The sequence below is a fragment of the Thalassophryne amazonica genome, chromosome 11 (genome assembly GCF_902500255.1).
Source record: "Thalassophryne amazonica chromosome 11, fThaAma1.1, whole genome shotgun sequence".
NCBI lineage: Eukaryota > Metazoa > Chordata > Actinopteri > Batrachoidiformes > Batrachoididae > Thalassophryne > Thalassophryne amazonica.
The window spans coordinates 50,262,179-50,275,302 of NC_047113.1; the positions used below are offsets into that span (position 1 = coordinate 50,262,179).

Genomic DNA, 13,124 nt, shown 5'->3' on the forward strand with positions numbered 1-13,124 from the left:
TTGACCTAAAATGTTGTGTTGGGGGGTGTGGCTGGATATTTTGGTGTTCTTTTTTCTTTGCTCTTCAGGTGGCATGGAAGCTGGTTTGTCTGTGGAGAAGGTGCTGGCTGAGGAGTCCTCACCCTCATCAACGTCGTGTGTGGCACCTGTGACGGGTGCTCACATGCAACCTTGAAGACTTTCAGCTGAAGCGGATGGTTGGATGGCGTTCTGCATTTGGGTCATGTGTGATTCAAGCAGAACTGCCGGGAACTCGACCCTGTGATGTTCGTTTGTGAGACGCTGAGGACCGCGCCTGTGTTTGACACATCGAGCCCGTGAAGCAGGGAAGGGTGAGGACACATGCTGTCAGCACACATTAAAGGTGATTAAGTGTTTGACTAATTGTTGATAGTAACTTGGTGTTTTGTTGCAGAGTGTACTTGAATTGTGATGAGAGTTGTGCAGTTTGCTTCCTCACTGCTGTGGCGTGCGGATAAGTGATCCTCCACCTGTTGTGAGAAGCTGCTCATTTGCATGGGGTTAGACGAGGATACGGACCTGGGTGTGTTGCTGATGGCGTGTCTTTTGAAGGATATTGTTGTAACTGCTGACTTACCTCACCTCTTCTTTGCTTCACAGAGTCAGTTTGTCGTTGTCCACCTGGGGGGTGTTTGGCTGGTGGTAGTGAGTCCAGGAGCGCCGGGCTTTGATCCTTGCGGGCGCTGGAGAGCGTGCCAACAGTCACTCCACCAGAAGGACGCTATTTTGTTTTTACACTTTTTATGCACGCGGGTGTAATAAATATATTGTTTTTGGAACCGCTTTTCTGGTTATTGTAGCGCTGGGTTCCGTCTGACGCAGGTCCGCTCCTCAAACCGCGTCGACACATAACATAAAAACTAAACAAATTACACAATAAAAGCCAAAACAACTACATCAAAACCAAATATACAGACAATATACACATAAAATATTCAAATAAACGAGTTAAAGAATTAGAAACTACAGAAGGTGTTTTAAGCATGAGACTGCAGTCCTAGAGAAATATAAATAAAAGAGAACAGTATATCTGGTTCTGTGGCCGGAGAGGATGCATGCAGCGTGTGTGCACAGCTGGACTGTGCGTTCACAGGTGGGCCACAAGGTAAAACTTAGTTCCATTAGATGATGCAGCTCCTCTGTGGCAGGACAGGACACATGAGCACCGTGATCCTTTGAAAGCACCCCATAAAAATACAAGAATGAAGCCAGAGTGCTGGTAGCCCTCATCCCCCACAGAGGGGATGGCCAGCATGTTGTCCACATGAGCACGAAGGATCTGAGCCTTAAACTTATTTCCAATGTGGTCTTTAATAAAAATAAATATAACGCAATGCTAAAATACCCTCAGAGCATAAAAACAGGAAACAGAATGTGACCTTTTGACCTCTTTAAATAGGTCAAGCTTAGCCATTTTTGAACTTGTCCAAGTTCTGTGACCCAAGAATGTTCCCCTGTGAATTTGAAGACCCTGACAGTAATAGGACTGGACTTATGCTGAGCATGGACGATGGACGGACAGGCGAAGGCCTTCGCAATACTTGGTCATATTTTGACCTCAGGTAATAAAAGAATGAAGCCAGAGTGTTGACGTCATCAGTCCAGCAGACTGTCCATGCATGCACAGGGGTTGCCATCAGCCAGAGCAGTATTGAACTTAATTTCTACTTCTGTTCTCAGAAAATAAATCAAAGAGGTAGAACAGAATAGAGCATTTATTGTCATTGTACATATATACAACGAAAATTGTCCCTCTGCATTAAACTCATTCCAATTACAGTTAGACACAATTCAACCACTCAGAGCAGTGGGCAGCCACAGTCCGGTGCCCGGGGACCAGTTCCAGATGTAGAGACACTGCCTTGCTCAGGGGCAGAAAAGGAGCAGACCCTAAATAAGCTTTTGTGGGAGGAAACCCACAGACATGGGGAGAACATGCAACCTCCACACCAAAAGGGTGGGAAGCAATCCCACGACAATGTGATTGCTCATGAAGTGGGTAAGATTAAAACAATGCCTATGTGCCGTATCTTGGGTCAACTTTTGTTGTGATTTGGTGCTGTATAAAGACATTGACTGGAGCATTGTCAGATGACGTAAGTCTTATATGGGTGCAGGTGCTTATCTCCTGATTCTGTAGCATCAAGCAGATGAGACTGCATGACTCCCGCTGGGCAGGACTCCAGTCAAGGCCAGGACCCCAGCGGAGTGAGACAATGTAGATGAAGTGTCTTGTTCAAGGACACAGACAGGTAGGTTGAGCAGGATTTGAACCTAGGTCTACATATTGCAGATTAGTGCCTTATCCACTGAGCTACCTGCTCTACAGAGAAGCTGAAGGTAAGAATATACTCAACTTTACTCAGGCCCAAGGACCGTCACCCAGACTTTGTCCACAATTAAACAAGCCGGTGTGGTTACATAAGATCCGCCCTTATGCCAGCTGACAGAGGTAATTGTAATTGAACACCCCCCCCCCCACCACCACCACCTCTGCCCCTGTACAATGACAATAAAGACTATTCTATTCTAATTATACAACATAAATTTGACAGACAGAAATACAAGTCATTTATTTCACAAGAACATTGGTTTCATTTATTGATTACAAAATTTCAAGATTGTTAAAATACAATTTAGACATTCGGGCACAAAAAGTATATTCTGAATGGGGGTGGGGTTAAATGGCAGTGAGTTGCTCTTCTTTTTGCACTGGTCACTCATTAGGTACCACCTCTTCAAGTGCTCATTTAAGAAAATATGCGTCACACGGCCAAAGCTCAGTGTATTGAGGCATGTAACATGGTCAAGATCTGCTGGTTCAGTCCAAGTAGCATTAGAAGGACAAAAATGAGATTTAAATGACTGAACATGACATGATGGTTGTGCCAAACAGGTTTGTCTTAATTTTTCAGAAATTACTGGGGGCAGCTTTTCTCAAAGATTGGTCCGTGGAGCACTGGTGGTCTGTGAACGACCCCAAGGGCCCATGAGTACATTGGTTAAAACATCACATTTTAAATTAATATCATATTCTCACTTAAGTATTTCTCATGCTGTTAAAATGACTCCAAAGTCTAATAATAGTAATATACTTTTGTAATATAATGTTGGAGTAGTAAGCAGACCTTTTGTTTTTGGATATTTTGGGAGATGTGTCGTACATAAGATTTTTTTTTTTACTGGTCAAGTAATCATTGTTTTGAAAGAGTTTGAGAAACACAGCTCTGAGGTCTCCAGAATACGATCTGAAAAAGAAGAAAGACCCAGTAAACGTCAGTTCTTTGTGTGAAAATGCATTGTTGATGGCAGAGGTCAGAGAGGGATGTCAGACTGTTTCAAAAATAGACTCAATACAAATAAGGCATGCAGAAAAGTGTCTCTTAACACACAGCAGGTCCAACCTTGAAACAGTTGAGCTCCAGCAGCAGAAAACCACACCAGGTGCCACTCACATCCACCAACAACAGTAAAGTGACACTACAGTGAGTACGAGCTCACCAAAAATGAACAAACTGTCATGTCAATATGGAGTAAAATCTTTGAGAAATGTTTCCACAATCTTTTAGAATCTTGGACACCAAGAATTAAGGCAGTCAAGGAAGTTTGAAAGGCAAAAGGGGTCCAACCCAATGCAAACGAGGTATACCTAATGAAGTGACCAGCGACTGTACGTCAAATTTAAAATAAATTTGCTTCTGTGTTATGACATCTTTTACTTGAAGATTTCAGTTTTACTGAAAAATAACACATCCTCAGAAGCTTCACAAAAATAAACTCTCACAAACTAATGAAATTAACAGCAATGTGTATAAAATATATTGTTAGAATTATTTCAGTGTTCTAACTACAATAAGATGCAATCAGCAGAATACTCATCTTACATGTTTTTAATTTTCCACCAAAAATGAGGAATTGTTTTCAAAAATATAGTTTGAAAGATTTTGATGGGGGAGTTGGAAGGATGCATTTATACTGTAATCGTTATTGCGTGGATTTGGATTTGAGTGTGAATCAGTGCTACTTAGTACATGTTTTTTGCTTGTTTGTTTTTGGACAGATGAGAACAAAGCAAAACTTTCAAAAAGGTACTAGTACTATAGTAAGTACTATACTTGTTCCACCCCTGAGAATGATCTTTTTAAAAGTCACATTGGAAGAGGTAAAACATATTGTACTATGGGTAAAGACTATGTCTATTAATACTTTATCATCAATTTTAAAATATCAGTATAATAAATATTATGCACAAATTTCCTTTCAAGTTTTTGTTGTATAGTAGTCGCACCAGTATTAGTCACACTTATTTTTGAACCATATAACGTATTTCACAAATCAAGAAAAACATTTTTTCAACAATCCAGAAAGACTATTCAGTCACACTTTAGCTGAAAGGACATATCTTAAAAGTATCTGTAATGTTGCATTTCTTGTTTCCATTGTACTGAAACATACTGAACTGTGATTTTTGTATACTGTTACACTCTTATTACTTGACCATAAGTTGCTTCCTCAATATAAGTCATAGGACCTCCCAAACTAGTTAAAAAAGACATAGTCTGGAAAATACAGTAATCCACAATCATCTTCTTGTTTCATAAAATGAGATTCTCAGTATTTTTAATTACATGAAACACTAGACATATGACAGCGTCACAATGTCATTATAGAGCAGAAGACTTGACAACTATTAATGTTCTGTGCATTACATCTAAAACGTAAATCCCTTTCTTTATTGGTCTATTTTGTTTTGTTTGTTTGTTTTTGCTTACACTGCTGTGAAGTATTGCATTGGTTGTGACTCTTAAATGGGATGTAATTTTAATATCCCCCACCTGCAAGATCGAGCAATGACCCAGCAGCCTCTTGGGCCTCGGTGTCGAGCTGAAGGATCTCAACAGTCTCCAAATCAAGCTGGGTGTCGTTCGGCAGCACGAGGTACTGGTACTGATCAGACTGGTAGTAGTGTAACTCAACATAACCGCTGTCCAACAGAGGATCCTTCTCCATTTCCAATTCCAATTCCATCTCCACAATTGCCTCCTCCTGCTTGTATTCAACTGGCTCCACGGTGATGAGCTCTTCATGATCCGGGGTCAAAAGGCACGTTGGGTTTTCACAAAGATTCGGATCATTGGCAGTCAGTTGTGGTGAGGGTGTGTTGAGGAGGGTTTGGGAAAGAGATTCTGCATGAGGTAAAACAACGAAACTAGAAATGTAATGTGAGCTCAACATGGTTAGAGGACTCACATATACCACTAAATACCACTTAGAACATTTATGAAACCGTCTGGCCAGCATGTGGGTCTATAAATGCATAAAGCCAGAAATAAAACAAAGGCACTTGAAGGAAGCTAGCTAGACTACTGCTAGTTGCCAAGGTAATAGGACTGCTGGCGTGACAACAGAATGCAAACAATGTGGTGTGCTGGGTAAACTGTAAAGAAAGTGAAGTTATAGCTAATAAATGTGTCAAAGAGGGCTGTTACTCTATTGACTGAACATGTTATTCCAAAAAAAAAGTAAAAATCAAAAGGGAGGGGATTACTTTGCTCCACTCAGATTAAACACCAACAGTGCTCCTTTTATTTATTTTTTTTATAAGAAAATAAACCTAATGTGGTTCTGGAATTAGCTAATTTTTACTAACCTGAAATATCCACAGTGTCACACATTGAGGTCATGCCGTAGTCTGCTGCTTCCAACCTACTACAAAAATATACAATACATTCTGTTAACAGAAATACTTTCTCATTATACCAGTAAATCCCAAATATATAGTAGGTTCACCTTCCACGTTTTATGAGTCATACTGTGTACAGTCAGTTTTAATCCAACTTTTAAAGTTCTGTACTGCTGGATTTTCATATTATACAAATAATGTTTATGGTAATGGTAATGGTACGAATATTTCATGAGGTGAAAGACGGAGTATTTCATTCAATGAGGTGAAGCCAAGTTGAATGGTTTGTTCCAGCTTTCACCAAATTAAATATTCATTCCATTGAAAGAATGTAAAAACATTTATTATTTTTTATATAATGGCTAAAATATACTCAACAAAAATATAAATGCAACACTTTTGGTTTTGCTCCCATTTTGTATGAGATGAACTCAAAGATCTAAAACTTTTTCCACATACACAATATCACCATTTCCCTCAAATATTGTTCACAAACCAGTCTAAATCTGTGATAGTGAGCACTTCTCCTTTGCTGAGATAATCCATCCCACCTCACAGGTGTGCCATATCAAGATGCTGATTAGACACCATGATTAGTGCACAGGTGTGCCTTAGACTGCCCACAATAAAAGGCCACTCTAAGGTGCAGTTTTATCACACAGCACAATGCCACAGATGTCACAAGATTTGAGGGAGCGTGCAACTGGCATGCTGACAGCAGGAATGTCAACCAGAGCTGTTGCTCGTGTATTGAATGTTCATTTCTCTACCATAAGCCGTCTCCAAAGGCGTTTCAGAGAATTTGGCAGTACATCCAACCAGCCTCACAACGCAGACCACGTGTAACCACACCAGCCCAGGACCACCACATCCAGCATGTTCACCTCCAAGATCGTCTGAGACCAGCCACTCGGACAGCTGCTGAAACAATCGGTTTGCATAACCAAAGAATTTCTGCACAAACTGTCAGAAACCGTCTCAGGGAAGCTCATCTGCATGCTCGTCGTCCTCATCAGGGTCTCAACCTGACTCCAGTTCGTCGTCGTAACCGACTTGAGTGGGCAAATGCTCACATTCGCTGGCGTTTGGCATGTTGGAGAGGTGTTCTCTTCAACTTTATGCGAAGGAGATGTGTTGCACTGCATGAGGCAAATGGCGGTCACACCAGATACTGACTGGTATCCCCCCCCAATAAAACAAAACTGCACCTTTCAGAGTGGCCTTTTATTGTGGGCAGTCTAAGGCACACCTGTGCACTAATCATGGTGTCTAATCAGCATCTTGATATGGCACACCTGTGAGGTGGGATGGTTTATCTCAGCAAAGGAGAAGTGCTCACTATCACAGATTTAGACTGGTTTGTGAACAATATTAGAGGGAAATGGTGATATTGTGTATGTGGAAAAGTTTTAGATCTTTGAGTTCATCTCATACAAAATGGGAGCAAAACCAAAAGTGTTGCGTTTATATTTTGTTGAGTGTAGATCCTTGCCATTTGACATTTTATGAATTTATAAACAGAAAAGGGACTTACATTTTGGTGTTGCACTGCTGCTAAAGTCCAACACAAACTGGTGATGCTGTGCACTGACTTCATACTTCCAAAAAAAAAAAAAAAAAAAAAAGACTGTGTAGTTCCTCAGTCCAGCGAAAAATCACATCAGCTTTTCATCTGAACAGTTCTTCATTGCATCCAGACAGCTTACAGCGGAGTGGATTTTTGTGCACGTGTGTTAGAAGAACTAGCACCATCAGTTAACTCAATCAAATCGTCGTCGCTTGTGTCGCTGTCCCGTGTGCGTGCTCACACAAAAGGGATTTTGTGTACTTCCTCAGTCCAGTGTCAGAAATTTGTCCAGGTTTTCATCCCATTCATCCTAAAAGCTCTTCATGCCTCCAAACGGCTTACAGCGTAGTGGATTTGTTTTTGTGTGTGTGTTAGAAGTACCGTCAATTAGCTTGTCAGCAAAACAAACTCCACTATGTATAGCTAAACACTGCTCCCACTAGTGTGTGCGCTGGCGGGGTTCACAGCGTGCAATGGTACAAATTGTATGTAACCAAATTGCATGGCAAATGGAACCAAATTTGCACACTAAATGCAACGCAACACAAATGGGATGAATAATCCATGTCACATGACATACAAAGCACCAATTAAATGACAAGGATCCACTCAGCCGTTACATAATAAACACTCTTACAGTCCCAAAATAATGTGATTGCACAAGTAGACTTTCTCCTACCATATGCAAAATTTGGGACTTTGTTTTAAGATTTGTGTTACAAGCTCATAATTTGGAATCCTGTTTGCTTGAGGCACACCTGATATGTTGCTCTGCACTCTGTGACATGTTCGGATCTGGGGAGATATTCACTTTCTAAATGGAAGGGAGTGTGTCAGGCAACATCTCCTTCCAATTTAAAAGGACAGTCAGACTCAGAAACATGGTACTTCTTACAGAACTGATATGTTTTAGGATGCATCGCCACAGTATTGATGGGATATTCTTGGCAAAAAGTACAACATATGTTTGTGAGAGATGCTGTGACCTAAAGAAGACGGAGAATTTCACTCCTTTATAAATAAGCAACTCTTCCACTTGGCCAAGTTTGATACCATTTCACACTGTAATGGTCAGAGTAACAACTTGGTGCAATTTGACTGATTTTCTCAAGCAGCTCCGGCCTGGCTGAGTTTGGTGCGACACACCGCACAGGCGCACACCACTTTGCAAACATCAGGGAGAAGTTATTTTATTCTGGAGCTCGGTCAGTGTCTCCATGTCTCAACTTAGCCCACAATTAGCATGAGATGGCCTGGAACAGGCCAGGCACAACTTGGCATGACTCTGGGTGAACTTGATGTACACTCCGGGTGGGCCAGGCCGCTGGACAGCGATTTACATGGAGCCTAACCATGCCACACCAAGCCATGGCAGTAGGGAGTCTGGCCGAGCACCTGAAAAGTTTTAACATGTTCAAACCAGTGCAAATTTAAGAAATCTTTTGGAACTTGAACAAAACACGTTGAGTAGTATACCAACCCCTCACTCTGCAAGCCCTTCATAAGCCGGGCGGTGCTATTGGCACACTAAGATAGGTGAAAGAACAGCTATGAAGGTCTTGTGGATTAAAAGGTAAATACTTTTGGATTGATAGCAAATACCTTAAAGTACTTTGTCTTCTAGTTGCTTATGTACATCGTTGTTTATTGCAACCTTATTGTGATTTTTCCGAGAGATGATACTCACAGTGCAGGCTTGTTTATCAGATTGCAGTTGTTACTTTGAAATTTATGGGTCTTCTTGAGCAAATCAAGGAGTGCTGGACGATACTCTGGGCATACACACCACAGCGATCCCTTCCCAACAGACTGAAAAAAGCATACGAACAATGAGATAGCAATCTCAAAGTGTTTGTATTATTAACTTCCATATGTGGGTGGGTGGGGGGAGGGGGCTTTTAATGTCTCGAATGTTGCACAATAAAACAGTCATTTTATTGAGTTGTGAGTGCTACAAAACAGCTAATCATTTCTTGACGCAATTTTTGTTTTAAATTTGGTGCTTCAGTCACCAATTCAAATGACTGAATCTATTTCTGAAGCTTTTTTAATGATTAGACTACTTTTAAAGAGCAAATAATTTGCTACACAAAATAATTCAGTTTCAACTATTCTGAAAAACAGTTTTAAAATAATTAGTTTTCAGAAGGGATTGTTTCAACAAATTTTTAAAGAATTTTGAGACTGAATAATTTTCAGAATTGAGAAAATCATTTAATGTTTCAAGTATTTTGAAGCAGTGGATAATTTTTAAGAACCACTTCATTGAGTTAAAAATGTGCAAAATTCTCACTTTTGACAACCGTATTTTGGGAGGGGGTTAAAGGACATGTCACACAGAAATTATAACTTAGATTTAGGCTGTTAGTGACCATCCGATGATACACCAGGATTACTTTGTGCACTTCCATTACCAGTCTCAAAGTATACAGCATTCGCAACAAACAGCTACGGAAACTGTCGAAAACAAAGTACTCGTGAGTACTCGTTTTTCAGAGTGTTTCCGACAGCGTTACGTACCTGAAATCTAATCACTTAGCTATGCTTTACTGATCACTATTGTAGACCTCAATGAAAAAAACAAACCTATGAAGCCAACCTGATGTTTGTCCCTTTGAATGCGATGGAAGCTCTTGCTGAGAGAAAGATTGTGTCGAACAGAGTTCCTCCAGCCTCCAGAAGCTGACTTATAGTAAGGGAAATTGTTCACTATCCATTCATAGATGTCTTTCACTGGAAGCCTCTTGTTTGGTGAATCTTCTATTGCCATAAAAATCATACAAGTGAAGGAATATGGTGGCTTACATGAGCTGGAAGGAACAGACTGAACAGGTGCTGATGACTCTAGCGGAGGCAGCAGTGTCATTTTGGATAAGGGCTGCAGTGGTAATAGATTGCCTCTCTGATGCAACCAGGAAAGGCAGGTTAGGTCGTCTTGATCTGATGCGTATTCTGGACTGAGGCCTTGTATGTTTTGTTCTTTAAAGCACTGAGATCTTGTATAGTGTGAAAGAGGAGAGGTAGACTGAATGGATTCTGCTGTTGCCGGAGAAAGTGAGATAGGAGGCGAGGGCAATGAATCAGCTGAGATCAGGAGTGAACCATTGGAGCAGATCTTGTGGGGAGAGGAGGGGAAAGGCAGATAACCTCCAAAAGTGTTTGGGCATGAAGATAAGTAAGGCAGTGTATGTGAAGTGTTGTCCATCTCTCTCCTTTGTGGAAATCTCCAGTGTGTTTTAGCTGCTGAAAGATAAGACAGAGATGATTTAATGAACTACTGATCTGAGAAATGATTGATGAAGAGCTTCTGAAAAGAAACAATAAAGCTAACTTTTAGAAGAACAAACCAAACACACAGGGTTTGAACACTCCAGGTTAATTTTAGAGGCAAATACATAAAAGATATAATGGGAATACAGTAAAGAATAAATCAAAATTTTAAAATACTAATCGGTTAAATGTTAGCTATCCACGGCCATCCATTGAACCGATCAAAGTCCACTGCAGAGTTAGAAAACCGCATCACATTTTTGAAAACACATAACCAGCAGTGTGCAGGTATAAAGACACAATAATCCAGGGAGCTGCTAAATAACCCAATTATTTTGGATAACCATTAATTGTTAGTCATTAATTAAGAAAAACACAAAAATTGTCTGGTTTGAGGGTGTCACATTTGCTCATTTTCCTCTTTATGTGTATCACTGTTGTAAACTGAATATTTTGTGGATTTGAACCGTTTACAAATAAATGGGGCTGGGCAAAATTAAGTTAATTAACAGATTAAGTATCCAGTTAAATCCATAACAAAAACGATTGTTTGATGTGTGCCCCGGCCTGTCTGTATTGGGACTGTTAAATTCGAAGTTTTGACATTGCTAAGCATGACATTAACCTATAATCGTCAACAAAACAGACAGGTTAATCGATAATTAACGTAATATGTCCCTAGTTCTATTATAAATAAGCCACATGGCCAGCAGGTTAGCTGGCAAATGGCGGAAAAATATAAAGTTTCATTTAACCGTGAAGCTCCTTTTCTTCACAGGTAACCACTCAACAAAGTTAGCGGTTGTTAAATTAATAAATAATCAAACGAATTACTCACCAAATGACGAGGGGTAAATGCAGACAGGATCCAGATGTTTTTAAACGTCCACAAAGACGGTGTGCAGATCTTAAAGGTTTTATTCAAAACAAAACAAAACAAAAGACAGAGTCGTTCTCCGCGCTGGCTCGTCTCTAGGTTTCTATGGAAACCAAAAAGACGCTCAATTGGCGCGTTCACTGGCCAGAGGCGCGCTCCCCGACCAATCAAAATCGATTAATGCTTTTCCGGGAGAAAAACTCCTGCGCTAACTTATGGTTATTATTATTTATCACTTAGGACAAACTAAAATGAAAACTCATGTCATGGCCAAAGGAAAAGAAAAAAAGAGAAAACCATCAAAATTTTGATGCACACCCATAAGATTGTATTTGTGCTTGACTGAGGGAAGCAGGAGGGGGCGCTGTCTCACCAAAGAGCACAAATTCGATAGATTTCAGGGGCGTATCTAGACTCAGGTTAAAAAAAGGGGGGGAGGGGGTAATGTATGTTTTCCACTGATCTCTATATAATACTGGATAGCTCATTGGCCAATATTTGTTAAGCCAACCGGCCGCCATATTACCACTCCGATGTCCCGCTCCTGGACGCTCTTTTCTATTGATCTTTAATGAGGTGCATGCAACTTTATGCTTTGTAATTTTGTTAAAAATACCTTCATGTGCAGCTATAAACTGCGCAAATCACCATTTCAAAGGCTGTGGACGAACATTTCAACTGTGAGTATGATTGAAATGGGAAGTAATGAACAATAATTTGGAGAGTTCTATCCCTAATTCCAGCATATATGCAAAGATAATAATAATAATAAGTGGCTTATTAACTCAACATGTGTAGCCACATGTGTTTTGTGTTGGACAAACTATTTTAAGACATTTATTAGGTCTACTTGTGCATAGTTATGGAGCTTTAGGTGTTGTTGCTACGAGCTTTATTACTTACATTAGGCTAAAGCTGCAGGGGTGGTGGCCAAGTGGTTAATGCGCTTGGTTTCAGTTCAGAAGGTTCTTGGTTCAAATCCCACCCCTGTCACATTTCTTCATGTAATGTGGAGTTGCGTCAGGAAGGACATCCGGCGTAAAACTTGTGCCAATTCAACATGCAGATCCACCTTGGATTTGCTGTGGTGACCCCGAGTGCAAACAAGGGAGCAGCCGAAGGGACTTACTTTTTAGGCTGAAGCTCATAGAGCTGTGTCTAATAAATGTTGTTATTGCAGGTAGGTAGTTAAGCGGTGTTTTATTCTTTTACTGCAACTATTTAAAAAAAAATCCATCATTTCTGTATTATCTATCATGACTTTTGTTATCATCCACTTTTGTTCATGATATGGTACCAGTACACACACACACACACACACACACACACACACACACACACACACACACACACACACACACACACACACACACACACACACACACACACACACACACACACACACACACACACACACACACAACCCCAATTCCAATGAAGTTGGGACATTGTGTAAAATGTAAATAAAAACAGAATACAATGATTTGCAAATCATCTTCAACTTACATTTAATTGAATACACCACAAAGACAAGATATTTAATGTTCAAACTGATAGACTTTATTGTTTTTGTGCAAATATTTGCTCATTTTGAAATGGATGCCTGCAACACATTTGAAAAAAGCTGGGACAGTGGTATGTTTACCACTGTGTTACATCACCTTTCCTTCTAACAACACTCAATAAGCATTTGGGAACTGAGGACA

General features: G+C 40.3%; 1 protein-coding gene across 3 annotated transcripts; it reads right to left on the reverse strand.

Annotated features, from left to right (window-relative positions):
- Window positions 1-4,782: 4,782 nt before the first annotated feature.
- LOC117520790 (forkhead box protein N3-like) lies at window positions 4,783-11,527 on the reverse strand. 3 transcript variants are annotated; one of them, XM_034182124.1, is made up of 5 exons: window positions 11,380-11,527; window positions 9,871-10,511; window positions 8,959-9,080; window positions 5,672-5,727; window positions 4,783-5,207 (listed from the first exon to the last, which is right to left on the reverse strand). In XM_034182124.1, the coding sequence occupies exons 2-5, from the start codon at window positions 10,474-10,476 to the stop codon at window positions 4,843-4,845; spliced, it is 1,149 nt and encodes a 382-aa protein (XP_034038015.1). In that variant the 5' UTR covers window positions 10,477-10,511; window positions 11,380-11,527; the 3' UTR covers window positions 4,783-4,842. The 3 variants fall into 3 exon arrangements, with proteins under 3 accessions (XP_034038015.1, XP_034038014.1, XP_034038013.1); XM_034182123.1 differs by having other exon boundaries at window positions 9,871-10,514; window positions 11,380-11,526; XM_034182122.1 differs by lacking the exon at window positions 11,380-11,527 and having other exon boundaries at window positions 9,871-10,921.
- Window positions 11,528-13,124: the final 1,597 nt, after the last annotated feature.

What these genes read in the sequence shown, in the direction of transcription:
- LOC117520790 (XM_034182124.1), bottom strand. Translation starts at nt 10,476, where the DNA reads ATGGACAACACTTCACATACACTGCCTTACTTATCTTCATGCCCAAAC. An exon ending in CTGATAAACAAGCCTGCACT is followed by an intron (nt 5,728 to 8,958) that starts GTGAGTATCATC and finishes TTTTTGTAGTAG; the next exon opens with GTTGGAAGCAGCAGACTACG. An exon ending in TGACACTGTGGATATTTCAG is followed by an intron (nt 5,208 to 5,671) that starts GTTAGTAAAAAT and finishes TACCTCATGCAG; the next exon opens with AATCTCTTTCCCAAACCCTC.